The sequence below is a fragment of the Aquila chrysaetos genome, chromosome 3 (assembly GCF_900496995.4).
Source record: "Aquila chrysaetos chrysaetos chromosome 3, bAquChr1.4, whole genome shotgun sequence".
In the NCBI taxonomy this organism is placed as follows: Eukaryota; Metazoa; Chordata; class Aves; order Accipitriformes; family Accipitridae; genus Aquila; species Aquila chrysaetos.
Window position 1 is genome coordinate 58,826,051 of NC_044006.1, and position 22,154 is coordinate 58,848,204.

At 49.8% G+C, this 22,154-nt stretch overlaps 1 protein-coding gene across 5 annotated transcripts in view; it reads left to right on the forward strand.

Moving 5' to 3' along the window:
• Positions 1 to 8,764: 8,764 nt before the first annotated feature.
• Positions 8,765 to 22,154, forward strand: part of SPAG6 (sperm associated antigen 6) — a 59,802-nt gene continuing 46,412 nt past the window's right edge. For 4 of the 5 annotated variants that reach the window (XR_003922803.1, XR_003922802.2, XR_003922804.1 and 1 more), the window contains exons 1-3: positions 8,765 to 8,869; positions 8,961 to 9,056; positions 20,285 to 20,451. Coding sequence is in view for 2 of the 5 variants with exons in the window: in XM_030010070.1 (XP_029865930.1) it covers positions 8,845 to 8,869; positions 8,961 to 9,056; positions 20,285 to 20,451 (288 nt within the window). In the remaining 3 variants the exon portion in view is untranslated. The other variant, XM_030010071.1, reaches the window with a different exon arrangement.

The following is a 22,154-nucleotide window of genomic DNA, read 5'->3' on the forward strand; positions in this document are numbered from 1 at the left end:
GCCAGCACCGAGCGTTGCTCAAAACAACCTGCGCCGCTGCCCTTCAGCAGGCCGGTGCCGGCGGGCGGGCACAGCCGGGAAACTCCCGAAAAACCGGCAGCGTCCCGTGGGCAGGGGAGGAGAGTGCAGGGCGGCTGCCGCCGCGGCGCCGGGGGCCCGGGGAGCCCCGGAGGGAGGGAGCCTCCGGGAACTCCGCTCAGAGACGACGTTCTCCGATTTTCTGGTAGTGGAGGGGGGCACCGAGAGCGGCGGGGGAGGCAAAGCGGGAGCTAGGCGTCCTGCCAGCTCCAGCGGTGCCCTCGGTCCTTTCCCTCCCCGGCGCCGGCCGCCGCGGACGGACCGCTCGTCGCCTCCCCCGCCGTACACTGCCCGAGGATTCCCTCCTTTCGCCGGGGATTGTCAAAGCGCGGCCAAAGCAAGTCCTCCCGGGGGCCGGCACCGGGAGGAAGCTTCGTCCCTTCCACCTCCGCCACCCCCGCGCCTCTTCTCTTCTTCGCGGCGGCCCCGGACCGCCGGTCCCTTCGCCCCGGTGGCAGAGAGCTGTGCTCCTCCTGCCTCCCAAACATCACTTCTGGACTGTTCATCTCTCACCGCGCAGGAACTCCTGCAGTTCCGATCTTTGCCACCAAACCGGTTCGCGAGGATCGGGTCGTCTCGCTGTGCCCGGCTCCGGTTTCCAGCCCCGGCGCGGGGCGGCTGCGGCCCCCGCCGCCAGGTACCGCGGCGGGAGGCGGGTGGCCGCGGCCCCGGCGAGCACCTTGCTCCCTCCCAATTTTCATATGGTGAAATTCTGAGACAATGTTTACTCAGATAAGTGTTTCCTGTTTCCGCTGTTAATTTTTAACGTTCTTGCTTCTACTCCGGGTACTTGAAACGGATTTCCTTTATTTTACTATAAACAGTTTCTTTTTCATGTTTTCTGCCTGTCTCCCACCAAGAGGACGCCCTGAGAGGAACCTGCTCTCCCGTCCGAAGGGCTGCGGATCTCCGCTTTCCTCAGTTCAAAGTCGTTGCCCCGCTCCGAGAGCTCCACCGAGAGCCACCGTTGCTTTGTCCTTTATGAATTCTAGAGTTGCAAGCGTTCTGGCAGCAAGGACCTTGCCCAGCTCTGGCTCCTTCGCTCCCTTTCCCCACGACTAACAGAGGAGTCCCACCGGGACAACAGAAAAACTGCTAATGCCCGGTGGGGACCGGGGCCACTTTTCGGTCCCACCGTCTTTGGGGATGGGGTATTCGTATTTATTTAACAGGGATGATGTGGGCTATTAAAAAAAAACAAAAACAAAAAAACCCCAAAACCCCAACAAACAGTCGGTAACGGGCAAAGCACGAAGGACACGCAAATCCCACGGCTAACGGAGGTTTTCCCTGCCGGGGGCGGGCAGGGAGAGGGACTCCCATCCCCGGTCGCTGCCGCGGAGCCGCGGGCGAGCCGGCCAGGACAGCGGCGGCCACGGAAAGGCCGCGAGCGGCGGTGCCGGAGGCGGGCACGGCCTCAGGGGTGCGAGGAGCCCGCCGGCCTCCCGGCCGCCCCGCCGCCGCCGGGGCGTGCGGCCGCCGCCTCCCCCGGGCCGCGGAAGGCCGGCGGGGAGCTGCGGTACGACCGCGCTTCCCTCCGCGCCGCCTCCGCCGGCGGGGACGCGGCTCCCCGGGCCGGCGCGGAAACGCGGCGCTCGGCCCCGCCGGCGCCGCCGGACGAGGCCTGGTCCCCGCCGGCTGCCCCCGCCGGCCGCCCCGCCACCGGGAGGGCCGAGCCGGCTCCGCGCCCCCCGCCGCCGCCGCTCGGGCAGAGGCCATCTTGCGCCTGCGCAGCTCTCCCGCCTCGCGCCCGCGGAACTTCCCCCGCGCGCCCGCCAGATTCGAACGGGGCGCGCGGGGGGCGGCGCGCGGGGACCCCCCTCCCGGGCGCTCCGCTGCGCTCCTCGCAGCGCCGCGCAGCACCGCCCCCCCCCCCGCGCGGAGCACCGCCCGCTCAGCCTCCGCCGGCGCGGGCGGCCGCTGCGGAGTGCGGTGCCCCGCTTACGCCGCCGGGCCGGGCTGGGCCGGGCCGGGCCGGGGGGAGGCGGTCGCGCCCGGCAGGCAGCACACCCGGCCGCCGCCGCCCTCCGCCGGGGCGTAGCGATGCGGCCGGAGCCCCTGCACCACCCTGCGCCCCCGCCTGCCCTTCCCCCCACCGTCCTGCCCTCAGGGCGGTCCAGCGAGCCCGGATATTTGGGGATGCGGCTGCCGGGAAGGGGGCACCGGGACGTGGCTTTGCGGCATCCCCCGGCCGGCCGCGGGGCGCCGCGGTCCCGTGTTCCCGTCCGCCCTGCCTCGGGGACCCGGCCTCCCTCAGAGGCCGGCCGGCCCCAGCCCTCCCCAGGGCCCGGCGGGGCCCCGGGGCGCCCCGACCTCCCCCAGAGAGGGGAGGGGGCCGCGGTAGCCATTTGGCGCCTGTATTTTCATGGCAGGCAGCTGAATATCGCACCTCGTTTAGAGAGACAAAGGGCTGCATGTTCCCCAGCGCCAGGGAAAGGCAGATGCTTTCCCCGCTCCCCGCGCCGATGCTCTCAGCGGTGCAGCGGGGGGCTATCCCCCAGGGAGCGGCCGGGTGAGATCTCCCCGGTGGCAGGGAGGCACTTTTGCGATAGCAGAGGCGGCCGGCGGCCCTTCTCCCTCCGCGCCCGCCGCCTGGCTCTCCGCGCCGCCGGTGCCTCTTGCACGCCGCAGCCCCGGTGGAGGAGGCCGAGGCCGGGAGGCGCCAGCCCGCATCCCGGGGCCCCCGGGCAGCGCAGAGCTCCCGGGCACCTCTACCAGCACCGGCACTGCTCACTCCTCCCTCTGCATGTGCTGGGGATGCTCGAGAGGTGCCTCTTCGACGAGGCACTTTCTGATCTGCGAGAAAACACTGTGCCAAAGATCTGCCAAGGGCTGTTGGAGGCCTCCGAAACGGGCTGATCCTGAAAAAAAAAAAGAAAAGAAAGAAAGAAACAAAAAAAACCCACTTCGAAACAGCCCCGCATACACAACCCCAAAAACTTTAAATGGGAAATGCGAAAATAAAAAAAAAAAACAAACCAAACCTCAGAGCAAAACCCAACGAAAACCAAAACCAAAAAACCCCTAAAGCAACGCGAAAACGGCGCTGCAAGGGAAGGTGTTGGCACGGCCAAGGTGCAGGGGTGCTGTGGGAGTGATGCCCCTGCGAGGCAGCTGTCGCTGCGTGGGGCGCGGAGCCTGCGCACACCCTCCGCGGGTTCCCGGAGCCGGCAGCCCGCCAGCCGGCGCTGGGCTGCGCGGGGCGCGGAGCCGCGGCTCCGCCCTGCCACCGGGCGCTCCGGTGCACCCGGTCGGGACCTGTCCCATCCCGAGGGACGGGCGTTTGCTTTCCAGGCTGGGTGGGCTGGTTACGGAGGGCGAAGGGCAGCGGCTGGAGCCCCGGGGGGACACCGCGCGGCTGCTGCCCGGGCCGGGGCGCTGCCCCCGGGCAGGCGGGCGTGCAGAGGGAGTCCCCGGGCACAGAGGAGCGGGCAGCAGGGGGGACCGGCGGAGGCGAGGCAGGCGCTCAGCGCCGAGAGGGATGCCTACAAGCCACGAGCTGCCATTTTGTCTCTTTTAAGTGGGTTTCCTTTCCCCTCTCCCGGAGCGCAGTGCGCGGCGGTGGCAGCAGCGTCTCCCCTTGCCCTGCCCCTCCTCGGCCGCCCTCCGGGGAGGCAGCCCGGGGCTGCACGGGAGGTCCCCTCGGGAAAGCGCCCACCAGCCCCAGCCTCCCCAGCCCTGGCGTTTTCCTTGCCACCTCCGCCCTAGGTGCTCGGGGTTTGCAGGCTGTTCAGCTGATTTGTTGCTAATAGCAACCACACGACAGCGATTTGCAGCCTTTTCTGCTGCTGGTGCCTCTCGTTACACCTTCTTCTGCAGACCGGGATATCGTCGTCTGGCTGCTGCGCGTCCCCACCCCTCTAACCACAGCAGCCAGGGACAATGATGGGGCAGGAGGACGGGGCGGCCGCGGGGCGAGCGGCGGGCTCCGCCGGACACCGCGCAAATTTGGTCCTTCCAGAGCAAGAGCTAAATACCGGCCAGCCCCCCCCCCCCCCCCCGAATTCCTTCCGCCGCAGCCGCGCAGGCTCCGCGTATTTCGTATTGTCTGGGAGCATTGTTGTGAGCTGCCAGCGCCCGCAATCCTACCGGCATGGGGGGGGGGAGAAGCGCTGCTGGGTTTACATATGTAGATGCGGGCAGCGTTCAGCGCCAAGCCGACACACACCCTCCCCCGGAGCAACAGACACAAAGGAAGACCTCGTTCCTTTCAAGTCCTCAGAATAAATTAAGCTCCGGCTTTCAGTTTTGGACCGTCCCAAAAATATTTGTCCTTTTTTTTTTTTTTTTTTTAATGGCACTGCACAAGCGCTGACGGTTCCGCAGGAAACCAGAGGTGTAACCATATGCACGTGGTAAAAAGGGCTCAGCCCTACCAGCTAATATTTCCTGGTCCCATCCTGCAAGTCAACCTGAAATGTTTTGCCTTTTTCCAGTTTATTTATCCCTTATAATTTTTGTTCTCTCTTTGCCTGGTGCAATGGCGACGCACCAATCTCCACTGGCCAAATCTATGCCGTTTACATGTTCACGGTTACAAATGTCTGCTCAAATGCCAGCGTCGTCGTCTTAGGTGAAGAAAAAGGAGAAGTCCTCTTTCTAGTGCGTTTGAAGTGCCTCGACGTTTCTGTCTTCGCCTCACAGAACTAATTTACTCTATAGGAAGGTCTCGCAAACTAAACTCACTACAGAAAATCCGGAGAGGGGACCCCAGAACAGCGTGAATCGCTGGAGCCCCGAGCCAAAGCTCAGGGAAAAAAAGAGGGTACTCTCCACTGCTGCGGTCCCTCTGACAGAGTTTTTGCTAAAATCAGGTAACGGCGAAGCCCAACTTAAATTTGAAAATTAAGTTACCCAAGAGTTCAAATACCATATTTTAGTAGAGGCTATACACGGAATTGAGGATCCCTCACTCAGTACACTCTCTTCGAGAGACCACTTCAGTTCCCTACATCCCATTCACTCCCAGTAACCTTTCCACGCTTAACCTCCCCGCTTTCAAAAACCCAGCGCTTTCAACTCCCATCCGCGGGACCGAGCGGAGGAGTTTGCGCGTTGCTTTTCCCACCGGACGCCCTCAGTCGTGCGAGCGCGGGATTAAAAAAACTAACTTCTGTAACCCTGCAAATACTTGCTCGAAGCCTCGAACAATCTGCCAGGCGTGTGGCAAGGGGAGGAGACCCTCCGGAGGCAGATCGGGCGACCCGGCGCCGTGCCGAGGGGCGTGGGGGGCGGCCGGGGGGCGGCTCCGGCTCCAGCCCGGCTGGCCGGCAGCCCCGGCGGGCCGTCCCGGGAGGGCATCCCGCAGCCGGTGGGGAAGCCGCCACACCAAATCGCGGGAAGACCTCACCTTTTAATGAGCGTCGCGCAGTTTCAAGCCGTAGAGGAGCAGCCACGGCTTGGCCAGCCGCGGCACCGCGAGGCATGAGCCGTCGGGGGGCAGCGAGCCCGGCCCCGACCCTGCCACCCAGCTCCCTTCCAGCCGGGGTGGGGGGGGCGGGACGGGGACCCACGGAGGAGCTGGCTGCTCCCCTGCAGGGGCTGAGCCACCTCTTGCCTCGCACCCGCGGGGAGGGGAGCAAGCCGGGAAAGCCCGTGGGAAGCCCGTCCGGCACCCCTCACCCCCCCAAAAAAACTCCGGTAGCAACTTCGCCCTTCGCCGGCTTGGGGAAAATGATGCTTCCCCGCCCAATTACGGGCGTATTTCTGAGTGAATCAAAGGCTGGGATTAAAGAACACCCACCAGAAAGCGAAGGCACGTTATTAATTTGGATAATTGTTGCCTATTCCCCTGGTCTCCGGTTTATTTTTTAAGCTGACGTGTGTCGTAACGCAGTCGTTACTAACACCACCCGCCTAAGGATACAGGTTTCCTACTAATGAGCACCCCAGCAGCAGGCAATGAAGTCTCACAACTACGTCATTTCCATAAATGATTTTCCGTCTTCAGTACTTTTGCGAGAACGGGTGACATTTCCGTAGACCGCATTTGCATGGTGTTTATTCCTCATTATTATTATTAACCATGTGAACAGACTCTCAGTATCAAGCAACGAAATGTAACAGCAAGTTTTGGAGGTACTCAGGGTGCGTTTTGTTGTTTCACTTATCCGAACATTAGACTTAATTAGACAGATAAATCAATTTATCTGTAATCGACACATCTGCTTTAAAAAAATCCCCAAAACTCTGGAAGTAATTCGTCACCGTTTGTTTATTTTTTTTATTTAACTTAAGAACAGAAATAAGTATAAAGAAATGTGTTTAACAGCTGTTCCCTTCTCAAGTACACATGGTGATAATTTCCCAAAATATTTTCTGTGGCAAACGACCGTCTCACCAATCTGATTTAATTTGCCTCATTTATTTGTAAAGAACAGCACATCGCCTGTTTTGTTTGTTTGCTTAAAGAGAGATTTTTTACGCATTAAATACTCCTGGAAACACGTGCCTCATTTTAGACCGTGATATTGTTTACGTTAGCCCACCTCTTTTCAGCTGAGCAAACCCAGAGATGGTTTATTAAAACTAGACGTCTTTCTTACACTTTTCCAAACTTTTAAAATGCGGCTGAAGTAACTTCAGCCTTTCAACCTTGAGGTATGAAGCAAAACTTTATACTACCTATCAAATAATGTATTTGTGTAGTGTCAGTCATCTGATTTTGTACATTTAGAGCTTTGCAGAACAAAATGCCAGCCTATGAAATCCTGAAGCCACTGTGCGTTAGAGGGTGGCTACAGAAAGGGACTTTTTTTATTGAATAGTAACTCTGTTTTTTCTGCTGTGGATCACAATTTCTCTTGGAGCAGCCTGATCGATAGCAGAGCTAACCAGTAACTTCGTTCACAAATATCCCGCGTCTTGGGAATCGCCCTCAAAAGATACTGGAGGAGATGTAGAGTCTATTTCCATTCAAATCCTGATAACCCTGATTTCATTTTGCAGTCCCACCGTTTGCATTAGTTGCTATACAGACCTCCAAGGCTGTGTTTACTCATAGGTGCAACCATGCCTCGGCCGCCCGGCTGCGAAGAGAATTATTCGTAAATAGTCCTTACAGCCGGAGACACCAAGATGGGAAAAGTGGAAGGCAGTGCCTAGCTTCTCTACGGGAGTGATACGGGATTGAAAAAAATAGTGTTGAAAAAATACTGTTATGGTGCACAGGAATAACTAGTACCTGTGCTTGGCAAAGTCAGGGGGCTGCTGCCTGACCGTGTTTCACCCCCCCAGTGCCCCCTCCCGCGCTGCTCCCCCCTGCACGGAGAGGGCACAAGCCGCCCCCCAGCCGCCTGCATCTGGGCGGTGCAGGCAGCTGCCGGCGCTGCGCGGATGGATGCGCTCGGGCTTATCATGAGCTCTGCGCGGGCGTACGGAGCCAGCAAAGCCTTCCCCTCCAGCGGGGACGGCGCTTCTCCCGCGGCACTTGCCCCGTGGCACGACACGCGTGGCTGCCGGCAGAGGCGGTGGCCGTAGCCCACGGGCTCGCCCCTGCGCACCCGCGCTGGCCGCAGCGCTCCGCGGCTGTCGGTGGGTGGGTGGGTGGGTAGGCGGGGGCTCCGCGGCCCTCCGCGGGGCGAGTTCATTCCCCGTGCAGCGTGAAAAAACCCGGCGTGGGCCGGCGGAGCGGTGTAAGGCAGCAGCGGAGATCCCCGAGGAGGAATCGCGGTGGCGGTAAGAAAAAAAAAAAAAAAAAAAAAAAAAGGGAAAAATTAAAATGAAAGGGCCCCTCTCCCCGAAGAATAAAGGCGCGGCGGGGTGCGGTGGGGGCAGCTGTGGGAGCGCTGCGGCTGCCCTTTTTTTTCTTTTTTTTTCTTCCTTTTTATTTCTCCCCCACCCGGGGAGCGGAGGGGGAGCGGGAGCCGGGCAGGCGGAGCGCGGAGGAGCCGCCGGGCGACGCGTGGGACTCAGCCGGGGCGGCGGGGCTCTCCCCGCGCCGCCCGCCGGGCCCTCGGCAAGTCGCGCAGCAGCGGAGCGGGACGAGGCAGTTCTCCGGTCGCGGCGGGCGGGGCGCGGCCCGCGGAGCACCGCGCCTCCCCCCGCGCAGCGGCGGGGCCCCGGGGCCTGTGCAGCGGCTGCCTGCGCGGGGCGGCGGGGCTGCCACATATCAGCGGGGGCGGGCAGACCCCCGGCCCGGCCGCCCGCGGGGGACGATCCGCCGCTGCGGCCCGGGCGGGTCCCTGCGCTGAGGCCGGCACCGTCCGGCGGGCGCTGCGCGTCCTCGGCCCTCCCCGGCGCTCCCGGGAACGACAGCTCCCTGCAGGGAGGTGAGCCTACGCGGCTACCTCTGTGCCCTCTTGCGTAACTTCGTGTTCGTATATAGACCCGTCGGTGCGTCTCCGCGCCGCTCCGTACGTATCGTGGTACAGATGCGGTACGGAGGCGCGGAGTCCTCTCTCCGCACACCTACAGGTCCGCACGCCCCCCGCGCATCTCCGCAGGTGCCCATACCCGCCCCCCTACCACCTATACTACAGGTTTAACACACGTCTGCAACGTGCCGCCAGCCGGGCACAGCCCGCCGGGGCCGTATCTGGTCCCCGCCGGGGCTGGACCTCGTCCCCGCCGGCGCCCGCACACCCGCCGCGGGGCCCGGGGCCGCGGAGCGGGCTCGGGGCGGTGCGCGGCGGGCGGGCGCGCTGACGTCACGGGCGGCGTTGGCGCGGCCCCGCCCCTCCCCGCGGCGCGGCTTCCGCCCGGTTGCCAGGGCGACGGGTACACAGTGCGGCCCTGCGCGGGCGCGCAGCCCGCCGCGCCGCCGCCATGAGCCAGCGGCAGGTTCTGCAAGGTAGGCTGGGGCGGCGGCGGCGGAGGAGGGCGGGGGTCCGGGGCCGTGCGGGGCGGCCGCTAACCCGGTGCCCCGGCGCTGCCGCCCGCAGTTTTCGAGCAGTACCAGCGCGCCCGGACGCAGTTCGTGCAGGCGGTGGCCGAGCTCGCCGCCCGGCCGCAGAACGTCGAGACCCTCCAGAACGCAGGTACGCGCCCGCCGCCCCCCCCGCCACGCGACGGCCGGCGGGACCGGGCGGCGCGCGGCCGCGGGGACTTGCGCGGTGCGCGGCCGCGGGGACTTCCGCGCCCCGCCGCCGCTCCGCCTGGCGCCCGGCGGCGGGGAAGGGGGTGGGCGGCGGCGGCCCGGGGCCTGGGGCTCGGGTCCCGCGGAGGGCCGCGCCGCCCCCGGGAGCGCGGGGCTGCCAGGGCGCGTCCCTGTTTTAATTCCACGCCCCCCCCCGCGGTTGGCCGCTTAGTTTCCAAGGGTTTTTCTCCCCGTAGGATTTGGGCCGGCCCCGCGGTGCGAGGTTCCGAGGGCTTGCCGAGTTCGTTACGGGGAAAGTTAGTTACGCTCATCAGCTGCGTGCACGGGTTGCCCTGCTTGTCTGCAGGGCTATTCCTGAGTTTGTTTTGAGGTAGATGTCTCTGGCTGTGATCTCATAACTTATTTTTATTTCAGGGAAAATTTCACAGTATAACCCACTTCATTTACTTCCTTGTGCCTCCCATATAGCTTTTATGTAAAGTATAGAAAACGGGATTGCCTGCGAAGCCAGCGCTGACTTGCCAAGGAAAGCCTACTTTAGAAGTAACTATTTTTATACTAGCTTTACAAGTTGTTCCTAAATTCTTCAGTGCTTTTCGCCAGCAGATTTGCTCAGTTCAGGAGGGAATCGCTTTTGTTATATTGCTGTCGCGGGATGTCGTGAACCAAATTGAGCATTTTTAGAAACAGGAGCTGTGGGAACACTTCTACCAGCTGTTGTACTGCTGGCATCTGGCAGACCCACTCCGCTTGGCCAAAGTTCCTGAGCTTAAAAGAGGAAAAAGAAGTGCTTGGTAATTGATTACTTGAAAGACAGTTTGAAAAAGTGCTATAAGTCGGTAGTTGGTTTACCATATGGTATTCATGAATTGATTGTGTTTTGGTTTGTCCTGATTTTGTTTTTAATACTTGTTTCTCAAATCTAGTGAAGCTGTCAATCTTTTCTGAGATACAATGGGATCAAACAAAAAAGAAAACCAATCACGTAAATACTTTCAACTTTCTGTTGTTGTATTTACAACTGTTTATTAAAATGGTTTCATTGAAAATCTATCACTTAAATTCTTGTCAAAGAAACATTTGCTTTGATTATGGGAGTGACACGTTGGCACCAGGCCTTTTGTATACCTTGCTGTGCCTCTTGATTTTTTTTTTTTTTTTCATCTTTCAGTGGCTTAATGCCACTGCTTTAGTTTATACAAACGATCTTTGTTTACCAAAGGGACATCTTGGCCATAGGAATAATTTATGTCTTATTTGTAAGAAGAGGACCCTCTGTATCCATTTGCGGTTCTGGTTTTAGCTGCTCACAGAGAGAGGTCCCATTTAGGCAGGCTTCTTACAGTTCCCTCTTTTCAGAAATGCAGAAAGTTTCTACTTTAAGAAAGAAAACAAAGTGGCAAGCTAACTTTAATTACATTGTATTTCTTCTTAAAATAATTGTTTGATGTAATCTGGTTGGTAGCATTACCTCAGAACTGATTTGTTGCTTGTGCAGAAGAAATAATCAGTTCAGAGGCCTGAAACTTTCTTCTGTGCACAGCCGGTGTTGGTCTGAAGGCTAATTTTACAAGGATCGGGCTCTGGGGTAGTAATGTGGAAATGTGCATTTGTGTAGGTCATAATCCTTCTTGGCTCATTTTGGTGCTGAGCTGCTTTCCCGCAGGCTTTCATTTTTCAGATGCTAGAAGAGAAGGGAATGTCTGCAAATGTAGTGTTTCCTATTACAATTTGTTTGAATGGCTGGGGCCCGCAAATATTTTACTGTCTTCCCCAACCTGTGTCTTTAAAACTAATTCACAGTTATATAATTAAAATGCTAACTGTCAGTTTTGACCTTTTCTGGATGTGCTAGATAGAGGTTTTAAAACCTCCTCCTAAATGAAATGTGATTAAGTGGTTTTTAAAATCTCCCACCAAATAAAATGTGATTTGGTCCTTTTTTAAAGGACTTACACAAATCTTTTGAGACACAACTGTCTAACAGATAACTGGTGTACCTTTCATGGTCTTCATCTGGTGAGCTCTGGAGCAATGATTTGAGAAAGAAAGATGTCTGTCTATACCTGTATCTCTGTATAAGTCCATATATAAAAGGATTGGGGGCTCGTTTCTTATTCTGGTAAAGAAAGTTAGCTATCCCTTAGGGAGATCACAGTTTTAAGAAGATGTGGAAAGCCTTTGCCAGCTGTCATTGTCCATTAGCTTTAGGAGTTAGGGGGCACCTTGCAGTGTTCTTCGGTTGGATCTCAAAGGTTGTCAGGGTTTAGTCTTTTTCTGGCTGAAGCAGAAGGCAAGATTAGAGTGATTTGAATTTGAACAAAATTGAGCCCTCAAAATGTGCTGTAGCGTACTCTTGCATTGTTGGCCTCCGTTTATATTCCTGGAATATCCAAGATTCAGACTGGTAGCGGTGAAAGATCAGTGCTCCAGAAATAAAGCATTTCATCCCATTTTTAGAAGTCCTTTTGATAAATACTTAATAACTTATAAGGAAAATAGATACTAGTTTGTTCTTTGTGGAGGTGTCTCTGGGCACCATGCTAACATCATGAAAGATGAAAGTGTGTTTAAAAAATATTTTTTTGCTACACTGTAAGCCCTGCTGCTGTGGTATTAAACCAGGTACAAGCAGTGGTATTGTTGCAAATTAGGAGATGGCAGACTGCAGCATGGAGGGGAGCAAGCGGCCTGGATCAGAGGTGGGAGTTTCTTATACTGGCTTGGCTGTTGAGAAACCTTAAGGTACCATTATTGTGGAGACTCCTGTGTATGACTGTCCTAGTTTCAGCTGGGATAAAGTTAACTGTCTTCCTAGTAGCTGGTACGGTGCTATGTTTTGAGTTCAGTATGTGAAGAATGTTGATAACACTGATGTTTTCAGTTGCTGCTAGTAGTGTTTAGACTAATGTCAAGGATTTTTCAGCTTCTCATGCCCAGCCAGCGAGAAAGCTGGAGGGGCACAAGAAGTTGGCACAGGACACAGCCAGGGCAGCTGACCCAAACTGGCCAACAGGGTATTCCATACCATGGGACGTCCCATCCAGTATAGGAACTGGGAAGTGGGGGCGGGGAATCACCGCTCGGGGGACTAGCTGGGTGCCGGTCGGTGGGTGGTGAGCAATTGCACTGCGCATCATTTGTACATTCCAATCCTTTCATTATTGCTGTTGTCATTTTATTAGTGTTATCATTATCATTATTAGTTTCTTCTTTTCTTTTCTATTAAACTGTTCTTATCTCAACCCATGGGTTTTGCTTCTTTTTCCCGATTTTCTCCTCCATCCCACTGGGTGGGGGGGGGAGTGAGTGAGTGGCTGCGTGGTGCTTAGTTGCTGGCTGGGGTTAAACCACGACAATGACCTGTAAGGAAAACTGGTGGCAAGTGGCAAGCTGGAAAGAAGGTCAGAGAGGGCCAACAGAAAACCCACCCTTTCCCAGGGCATCTCTCTTCTGAGGCTTCTGTATCTCATCAGGCTCTGGAGCTGCCTTTCCCACTGAGCAGAAATCCTGAAAGTGGTTGTAACCAGGGAACTGGAATCTGGCCCTGGACGTTGACACTTTTACACGGGGCTGTTTCTCTCGTGGTCAGGAATGTCCTGGGGGGTTAGTGCCTGGGAGCTCAACAGCTTTCTGGTGGTGGGAAGTGCAAGGAATGATCAGAGACACTCCTTTGTCAGAACTCATTCCTGTGTGTTTTCCAACTCTGTGGTTGGCTTTGATAAGGTTGTTCTTTATAATTAAATGCTACCATGAATAATAATTGCAGGATTTGTCATTTGAATGTTTAATTAATGGATACTTGGGGGGAAAAAAAAATCTCCAAAACTCCTAAACTTTTTCTCTTTAGTAAATATATACTTGGAACAATGACAGACAATTGATTTATCAAATCTCATTTCTGGAGGGCTGCTGACTAATGGTAGAAGCTACTTTGACAGTAACGGTTTAAAACATATTCTTTAAACATAAATCTATTCATTTGGCAGCTACAGCTCAGGAAGTTTGGTACTGGAATGCATTATTGAGCTCCAGATCCCCTCATCCATCCAAAATTTTAAATCCTAGAAACAGACTATTTTCAATTATAACAGCAGATGAACTTGAGCTGTCTTTCTTGCGCTGAGATGTAGGCAGCTTTCTATCTCTTACAAAATTTAGGAGAAAATCTAAACTGGTTCCAGTATGTTTCTAAAAGTGGTAGTCACCGAGGGCCTAATTCTTCTTTCTTCATCTGCCTTGTGAAGTGCTGAAGTGCAGCACTCTGTAAATAAATACTCCCTTTGACATAGCATTTTGTTTTGATTTCTTTTTTTAAGAGGCATTTACAATTCAGCATTAATAAATGTATCAGAATAAGACTTGAATTACTTCTGGGTATTCATTTTTGTATTCTTTCATAGTAGGAATTAAATTTTTATTTATTTTGCATTAGAGCTTGTGGTGATGGGATTGTTGCTTTTAATTTGTAAATTATTTAAGGATATCGTTGGGATTAAGAAACAGTTTAGTCTTGCAACTTAGCCTTTGACTTTAAAGATATTACAAGATCAGCTTTTTAACCCCTTTCTTGGGGCTGATCACATTCTTAAGCATAATGGCTGTGGAAGTCATAGGGGAAGCTGAGTCTGGAACATGGAAAAAGAAATTTGAAGCTGTGTGGTCTAGCAGCCTGTGTGTCGCCACAGGACTCCGTGTGCTGGGACCCTGCATACCCAGGTTCCCTTCTCATTGCTGCTGGGGTATTTTTATCATCTCGGGCAGATAACTTCAACTTCTCTTCCTCTGCCTTACCTACATGCTGGCCAGTCTGCAGGGTTCCAAGAAAGTTCCAAAATGTCAGTGTAAAGGGAGACCCTTTCCCAGTGAATCTCTTCCAACTGTCCTCCCACCCCATCAGCCCACAATCCTGAGCCCAGGTCTCCTTTCCATTCTGCCTGGTATCAAGCTAATTCTGAGGCCTTACATACAAGCTATGCTCCAGGACCGGGTCCTCTCCTCCTCTTTTACCTCTGGGCATCTTCTCCGGTATCTGCTCCTCACAATCTGTGTTGGCAAGAGGCTATAGCTCAGGGATGGGGCTTTTCTGCATCAGACTAGGTCTCCATCATAAACCCTTGTAGCATGGCAGATTTTCCCCCACTTCATGATCTGTTTTTATGCAGGTAAAGGATGATGTCATGAGCGTTAGTTCTCTCCCTGCTCCAGAGCTATTCCATTGATTACAGGTTTTAAAAGCTGTGTTTCCAGATCTTTGGAGTGGTTTTAGGAGTCTTTGTTTTTGAGAAAAGGCTGTTCAAATTTATTTCCTTCATCCAATTACATTGAGTCTTTTTGCCCATACTTTTCTCAACTTCTCTTTCTTTCTAGTGTACGTATTTTAAATGTACCTATTTTGAATGTGACAGTTGGATACTTGGCCCTGTGTAAGGAGGATCAGACTCTGGGAAGGGATTTCAGGATGTAGTTCCACATTTTAAATAATATTAAAGAATGTGCTCTGATAGCACAGTGCTTTGTAGAAAGACAGCTGGGAGCATAGGGTGTGTAGGGAGGATGGCTGTTGAGTCAGCTGTGCAGAAAAAGAGCTGCTCCCTTAAAGCATCTGTGTTCTTGCCCTATCTGGACCTTGCAAGTGGATATGCTGGGACAGACTCCAGTGCCCCCATATAGCCAGTTTCAGCATTTGGGTTTATGTACCTTCTTTTGTGAAGGATGCACTTACTTTTTTTTTTAAATTATTTTTATTTTGAGTTAAAAGCTTTGCTGAGCTTTAGTAGGAAGAAAAGTGGGAGAGAAGTATGCAATGTGGCATGAAAGGCAGAAGGTTATATTTGGAGTTGTAGCAGATCAAGTGAGGACAGTGGCTTTCCCTGAGGCTTGACGACATGGTGGTGCCTGATGAAGGGAAGAAGGAGGTTGTGTATTAAGGAAAGTAACAGAGAGATGACAGAGAAGGAGAAAGTAAATGCAGCTGAAGCTGGAGGACTGGCTGGCTTTTTCTGTAACTCAATCAGCTGAAAGCTCAACTGCTTCAGGATTCTTCCTCTTCTCAGCCTCCTGGCCTGTTTGGAGGAGATTTGCAAGTAAAATTTCAAAGCCAGAATTTGTTAGGAGCTTCAGTCTCATCTTAACAAGTTGCATTAAAAAGAAGCAGCACCTTGTGACCACCTTGGTTTTGGTGTGTCTGAAGGATTGTGTGGTGGCCACTAACTAGCCCCGTGAGGGGCATTTTCAGAACCTCAGTCCTCTTGGAACAGGATTAGTTCTGCTCCATTAATGCAGAAACAGGGTCTGGGAAATGTTCAGCTAGATCAGCTTTTAAGGAGGAGAAACTTACTGCTCCTCGATCCTTCAGAAATCTCTAGCCCTGCTGTCAAACTGAATCTGCATTATGTCCCACACCATCTGGTAATTGCTGTACGAATTACTTGATTACCCAGAGTCTCTGTTACCAAACTGTATTTATGTTCCCTTTGATATTTGAAGGATTGTAGTTGTGTTGTGCATGGAACTGTCATGGTGAGGAGTCCTTTCCTGGGGTGAGTCACACTTGAGGACTACGTACTTGAGACGTGCGTACTGCATTGTTTTGAAGAGGCTGTGTCAAAATGAGTGAGTGTGAAAGTTCTCTCTCACTATTCTCCTGGGAAATTTGTTTTAAGTTTCCTACTTAAAATGCACTGCTATGCTGCTTCTAGGAAAGGGTAGTTGAAGATAGGGAGTTGGGGTGAGGCAGCAATAAATTTCCAGTTTATTTCCTTGTCAAATTCAGCTGATTTAACATCAGGAGCCCTGAAAAATCAAGGTGATATGATGAATGTTTGAGTGCTAACGTTAGCTCATTGACTGCTCTTAGTGTAACAGGTAGCACGCAAAAATGAGAAGACAACATTATATTCGATCCAAAGCATAAATTCAGACAGCATCTGTCCAGAGACAACACTAGCATAGAATGACTTTTTTTCCACATTTACATTTTAAAATGGAAATAAATTTTGTTTTTAAGGAAGGAGAATAGCGCAGAAGTGGTCATCTTCAGGTGCAGAAATGGAGAGAATTTCAAATGTAGAGTGATGTTTCTCTGACTTGTGACTAGTCAAGTTTGACAAGGGTTTGGCGGGGGTGGGAGGAGAGTAGAGGGATTCTGGATGACTTCCAGGTGGTCTTCCCCAAGAAATCAAAATGACCAAATGAAGATTGCTATATCCAGAATAGTGACTCTTTGTTTGGTTGCAGAAACTTGGAATGAAAAAACTTGGAACCTGCTGCTGCCCTAAGTGTTTTTTTTTTTTTCCAGATAGGCAGGAGCCAGCGCTTGCTTGCTAAAAGAAAGTGCATCAGGCCTGTGCACAACAGCTCCACTCGAGAGGTGTGTGTTAAGGGTGATTCAGCTTCTAAAGTGTGTCATTCTTTGAAACAAATCTGAGTGGGAAACTGAGGATAGAAAGGGGAGTCATTCCTTGCCCAAGGTCAGTCAAGGTTCTGTGATGCAAGAGAGAATATTTGGCAGTAATTCTTTGTTACCCTGTTTCCAAGTTTCTAGTGGGAAGTCTTCCAAAACAAATCTAGTCCAATGGTCTAAATGCCTTATTTTGTAGTTTACTTTCTGTGTTGCTGCCTTTGAATTAGAGTTAATGAATTTCCTACTTCTGTCACAACAGACTTACTTAGAAGGCAACCAAAGAGTTCTCCTAAAGTTTTCTCCAGCAAGACACTACTGCTCCCTGCTCTCTGTATGACCCTGTTCATTTGAGTGAATGGTAGAGGTAAAAGGAAGTTGTTAGAAGGTTCTTACCTATTTTCCTGCTCTAAGATAATGTGAAATATGTTTGAATTTAATTCAAAATGCTGATAGGAATCCTGGCTTGGTCCTCTTTGGAGAAGAGGGGTAGACTTTGCTGTAGACAGGACAGTCAAAAGAAAGGAAGAGATCAAATAGAGGAGCTCATCAAATACAGATGTCTCTGGGAGAAAGAGCTGGGTTGGGCCCAAGACAGGAAAGCCTCCTCCTGTGTAAGGCACATCTGTCCTTTCCAGCACTATCTTCAAAAGTCATAGAAGGAGAGGTGGACACCTTGGTTTTCCTACAGGTGTTTTAGTGGAGACCATATAATCTCTATGTAGCTGTTTTCATGCTCTCAGAATTAATTATTTTTTTCTAAGTGCTGTAAAGAAAGAAATACTTGGTTTGCTGAAGATGTAAAAATCATGACAATGGTGAAAACTCTTCAAGCAGTTGGTCTTGCAGAGTAGTCAAAGATGATGGATAGCATCTTGATTCAGAGAAGGAAACTGGTTTTAGAGAAGGCAGGAAGTAGAGGTAGAAGCTTTTAATTATGTTCAATGCACAGGCATAATCTAGGCCTATACACTTCTCTCAATTCTCCGTTAATTTGATGTCAGTATAAGGTTTGTACAGCAACAAGAATTGATTTTTCTTTTTCTTGTTCCTCCAAAGCTCTTGTCATGATAATTATTTGTTCACTGTCTTTTCTCACATTCAGACATCACTTTGGGAAAATACAGTTTCCTTGAGGATCAGCACAGTTTCTATTATTTCTAAATGTTTTCCATCCATTCACTGGTTTTTTTCAACCCTATTTTAGCATCTTGTGTCCTCTCTTCAAACAGTAACTCCCATTTCACTTTTCATCTCTTTCCTCACCTTCAGTTTCATCAGCTAAAATAATTCGCAGTAGAACGTTTTGTGCTGACACATTGCTGTCATCACCAAGCTTTACATGGTTTATACTACCATGAAATGAATGGTATTGGTCATGGGGAGGCATGCTGCTTGGAAGCATTTTCAGGCTCAAGGCTTTCTAGCCTATTCTAAAAGTGAAATCTGTATCAGCTAATCTTGCAAATACAAATTATACAAAATCTCTCATATTTGGGACAACTCAAAGCATATGTATATGTAAACTTTCTTAAATGTGGTTTTACATTTTGCAGTGTCTAGGTATGTCATGCAGGCCAGAAACATGTCACATGGTCTGGATCTAGCTCATGGGTTCCTCCTGGGTAAAGTGAATCTAGTCTGTTTAAATTTCACTGGATTTTGAGACCATCACCAGAATTGAACTGTTTGCCACATCCTGGTTGAATGTCCCACCCATCAGGCCTTTGGCTTTTCTAGGGTCAGGACACTGCACACTGAAGTGTTCCTTTCCCTCTCCCCCAACCACTTCTAACAGTCTCTTTTATATCAGTAAAACTAATAATTTTCTTTTTTTTTTTTCCTTTTTAAAATTTATTAAACTTATCTTGTTTTCATATTACCTCAAGTTAAGGGCTCAAATGTAATGTTTATTTGTTTTTACTTTTAATTTGTGATATAAAGTACTTGGTGCATTTTGATATGAAGTGTAACTTGCTAATGAGACCATACCTGCTATTTGGGAGAGTTTGTGAGAAGATGTCAATATGATGACCACATTCTGAAGTAGTGATTTCTGCAAAGTGCTAAACGAATTCACATTGATCTTACAATACTGGAGGATCTAGCTTTTGTCTGCTGGTACACAGGAGGCCTCTTTCAGCTCCCAGTGGCTTTGACAGAAGTGCGAGCAGGCGCCAGCTATACTACAGACCTATTTCCATAGGTTCTACATGTACATGTTTCAATTAGTGCATGTTACAGAGCCATTTTTGGTGCTTCTGTAGTGGTATTAGACATCACAATTTCATATCACTTTTCTCCTTTTACTGTGTGCCCCCCTGAGACCTGTGTTATTTTGACTTGTGAACATCCTGGGAGGCCATATCTCTCATGGCAGTGCAGCTTCTGTCTGGAGTATTGACCTTCCCAGACCTTACAAATCATATTTTTTATGTAACCACATGGATTTCATTTATATCCCTATTGAAGAGTCTTAGTTTGGCTGTAGGAAGAGCTTCCACATACAGAGTGGTCTTCTTTGATCATCCTTGTTGCCTTTCATTCAACCTTTTTCAGTTCTGCTCTAGGGGAGGGTATTACATGTAGGATAGATTTATACAATAGCATAGTGATGGTCTCTGCTTTGGCCTCTATTCCTTTCCAAATAATCCTTAGCAGAGCATACTTCTGTGGGTAAAGTTTATTTTCTGCTACCGAACAGTGAGCTCGTATCTCCATGGTACTATCTGTTCTAACATCAAGATCTTTCTACTGGGTGGTAGTGATCTGTCTGGGGTCCATCACTGCATATGTGAGGTTGGGACTGGCTACCCCGTATGTGCTCTGTTTCACTTGCCATTTTGTTATCCAGTAATTCAGTCTCTAGTTCCTTGTTTCCCTCACTGGTACTACCTTGAATAACTTTGAGTCACCAGCAAAGTCTCACCTATCTGTTCATGCTGTTCCAGATCATAGATGAATACTGAATGGCATGTCCCAGCATGGAGGCCTGCAGAACTGCACTGTGACCTATGGAAAGCTTACTCCTCCCACTTCCTATTTTTAGCCAGATGTTTGTCCATTGTAAGGACTTTCTTAAGCTGTAACTGCAAATGGTTCATGTCACGGCTGCTCACCTCAGCTATAATTTCAAGGATGTATTTATAAGACCACCTTAGAGAATGGACTTTCATGTTCTTTCATGTTTAACTGATACACTGTGGATGACTCATCAGTGAAAACACGTCATAAATAATAACATAAGAAAATCTTCAACTCTTCTATCTGGAATGTAATCTATTATGGATATTGGTCCCCAAATCAATCATTGCTTGTAATAGATGAAAAGTGATTTGGTGTAATTCAACGTAGAGGTTCTGCTGGCATGCTGAATGAGTGACATGACAATGTCAGCTCACCAGGACCTCCAGATGGAGTTTCCTGTGCGTACTTTAACACATGCATTTTATATATGTTTGAATGTACCTTATTTTCTTGTGTATACTTTAAGACATGTATTTTATAGATGTTTGAATATAGCTTATTTCTACATGTGACTTTTTTTTATATTTCAGAAGTGTTTTGTACCTATGAAAAATGAGCAGAAACATTGGATAGCACTGCTGACGCATAGCAAGTGCTGACTTCATTTCAGTGGGACACCTGGATTTCCTACAAGTTCTTACTTCCTGGAAGAGTAATTGAATAGGTTTTTATGAATAAAGGCAAATGTTTAGAAAATTTCTGCTTACCAAATGGGCTTTTCTCTTCCTGGTGTAACTCAGGTGTAATGTCTTTGCTGAGACCTCTTTTGCTGGATGTCGTCCCAACTATTCAACAGACTGCTGCTCTGGCTCTTGGGAGACTTGCCAATTATAACGATGACCTGGCAGAGGCAGTCGTGAAGGGAGACATTCTTCCACAGCTCTTGTGTTCATTGTCTGAGCAGAATGTAAGCCACCATTGTTTTCTTAAGTAATCGTTTTTTTAAACTATTGCACAGGGAAAGGGAAATCTTTCTGTATCAGCTATCTGCTGTTATTCTAATATAGCAGTAAATGTAGTGAAGTCAGAGAGAGCATGTATGTTTTGAACCCCCAAGAGACCAATGCGTACTGTGTACCTAAGTTTTACTTCAAATAAACTTTACTTTAAAATATCATTTTACCTTTTAGTCCACTATAGGAAATATATTCATGGCACTGTTATGTTTTTAAAATGTTGAGTGATACTTTCTAAAAGTCCCTCTTTAAAAATGAGACAGTTTGAAAGCTGTAGTGATAATTGACTAGGATTTGTCGATAGTACCAAACAGTTACAAAATACATATAAAAACCCCTGAACTTCTGTAATGAAATATTAAATATCTCCATACACAGCCTTTTGGAAATCTGTAGCATGAGAAATATCAAACCACTGGCACAGGAAAATACACTGAAAGGTTTTCATCTTTGTAGTTGTCAAAACCAAACAATGTGTAGTCACAATTGCAATGAGAATAAATCTGGTGGTCACTTTTTCTCCCTTCTCACCATTTTTCCTCAAGTTTTGCATATATTCCAGCTTCGATTTTCCAGTGATCCTAACCTAGATTAACAGAAATACTTTTAAATAAGGTTCCTAATAATTGGAAAAAGAAAGAGACAGCTGAGAGTTAAATGCATTAATATCACAGCCATACTTAGGTTGCAGTTTTGATTTATTAGATTTCGGAGAAGTAGGATTTAAATGGAAATATAATTTGGAAAACTATATATTTTCATTTGCAATCTTTTGAGGAAAACATAAATGTAAGTACTCACTGCATATTTTTTTTGTGCATATAGGTCATTGCCTATACAATTAATCTTAAAAAAAAAAAAAAAAAGCTAAAGAAAAACCTTGATGTCAAGATACTGGTATAGTATGGAAAGAAAGTTAAGGTTTTAATTAGACAAGTTTATAACCATTTTGGTCCTTTTATTTCTATTTTTAAGGGAAGAAGGTGAACAAAACTTTATCTTCTCTTTTGGTTTGAAAACTATCCCCCTGCTACAACTCAAAGCCCTCACTAAATTAGCTTGAGTACCCTGATTTATCTCTTCCATGTTACTGCCCATGCTGTCTTACATTGAGATGGCTGTAATTCAGAATCACTTGGGGCAGCAGCAAGATTAGTGTGAGGTCATGGAAAGCCTACTATGCCTTGGTGACTGAGGGCAAGTGAAGGAAACTCATTATCCAGTTCATGCAGAGTTTAGCAATGAGTGCAGTTTGTTACTTCCCATAGGCAAAAAAACCCCACCCAAATACATTTCCATTCCACTCACTCTTCATGTATCAACATCTATATTTAAGGAGCAGATTCTTTGAGCACACAATAAATACTGATTCTACTGATTTATGGAGAACAGATACAGGGTCACATCCCAGATCAATGTTTTGTCAATTAAACTGAGCAAAACACGGTTTTACAGTGTGTTCTGACTGTGCCTGTGAATATGGTTTGTAAATAAATGTGTTTTGAATAATAAAAACAAAGAAATGTTTTTCTTTGCCAGGAGCATAATTACTTAACAGAAATAACATACCCATATTTGCACAGACATAGACTGGTGTGAACAGCTATAGCTCCATTGGGTTCAGCAGAACTTAACGGTGACTTACATTAGCTAG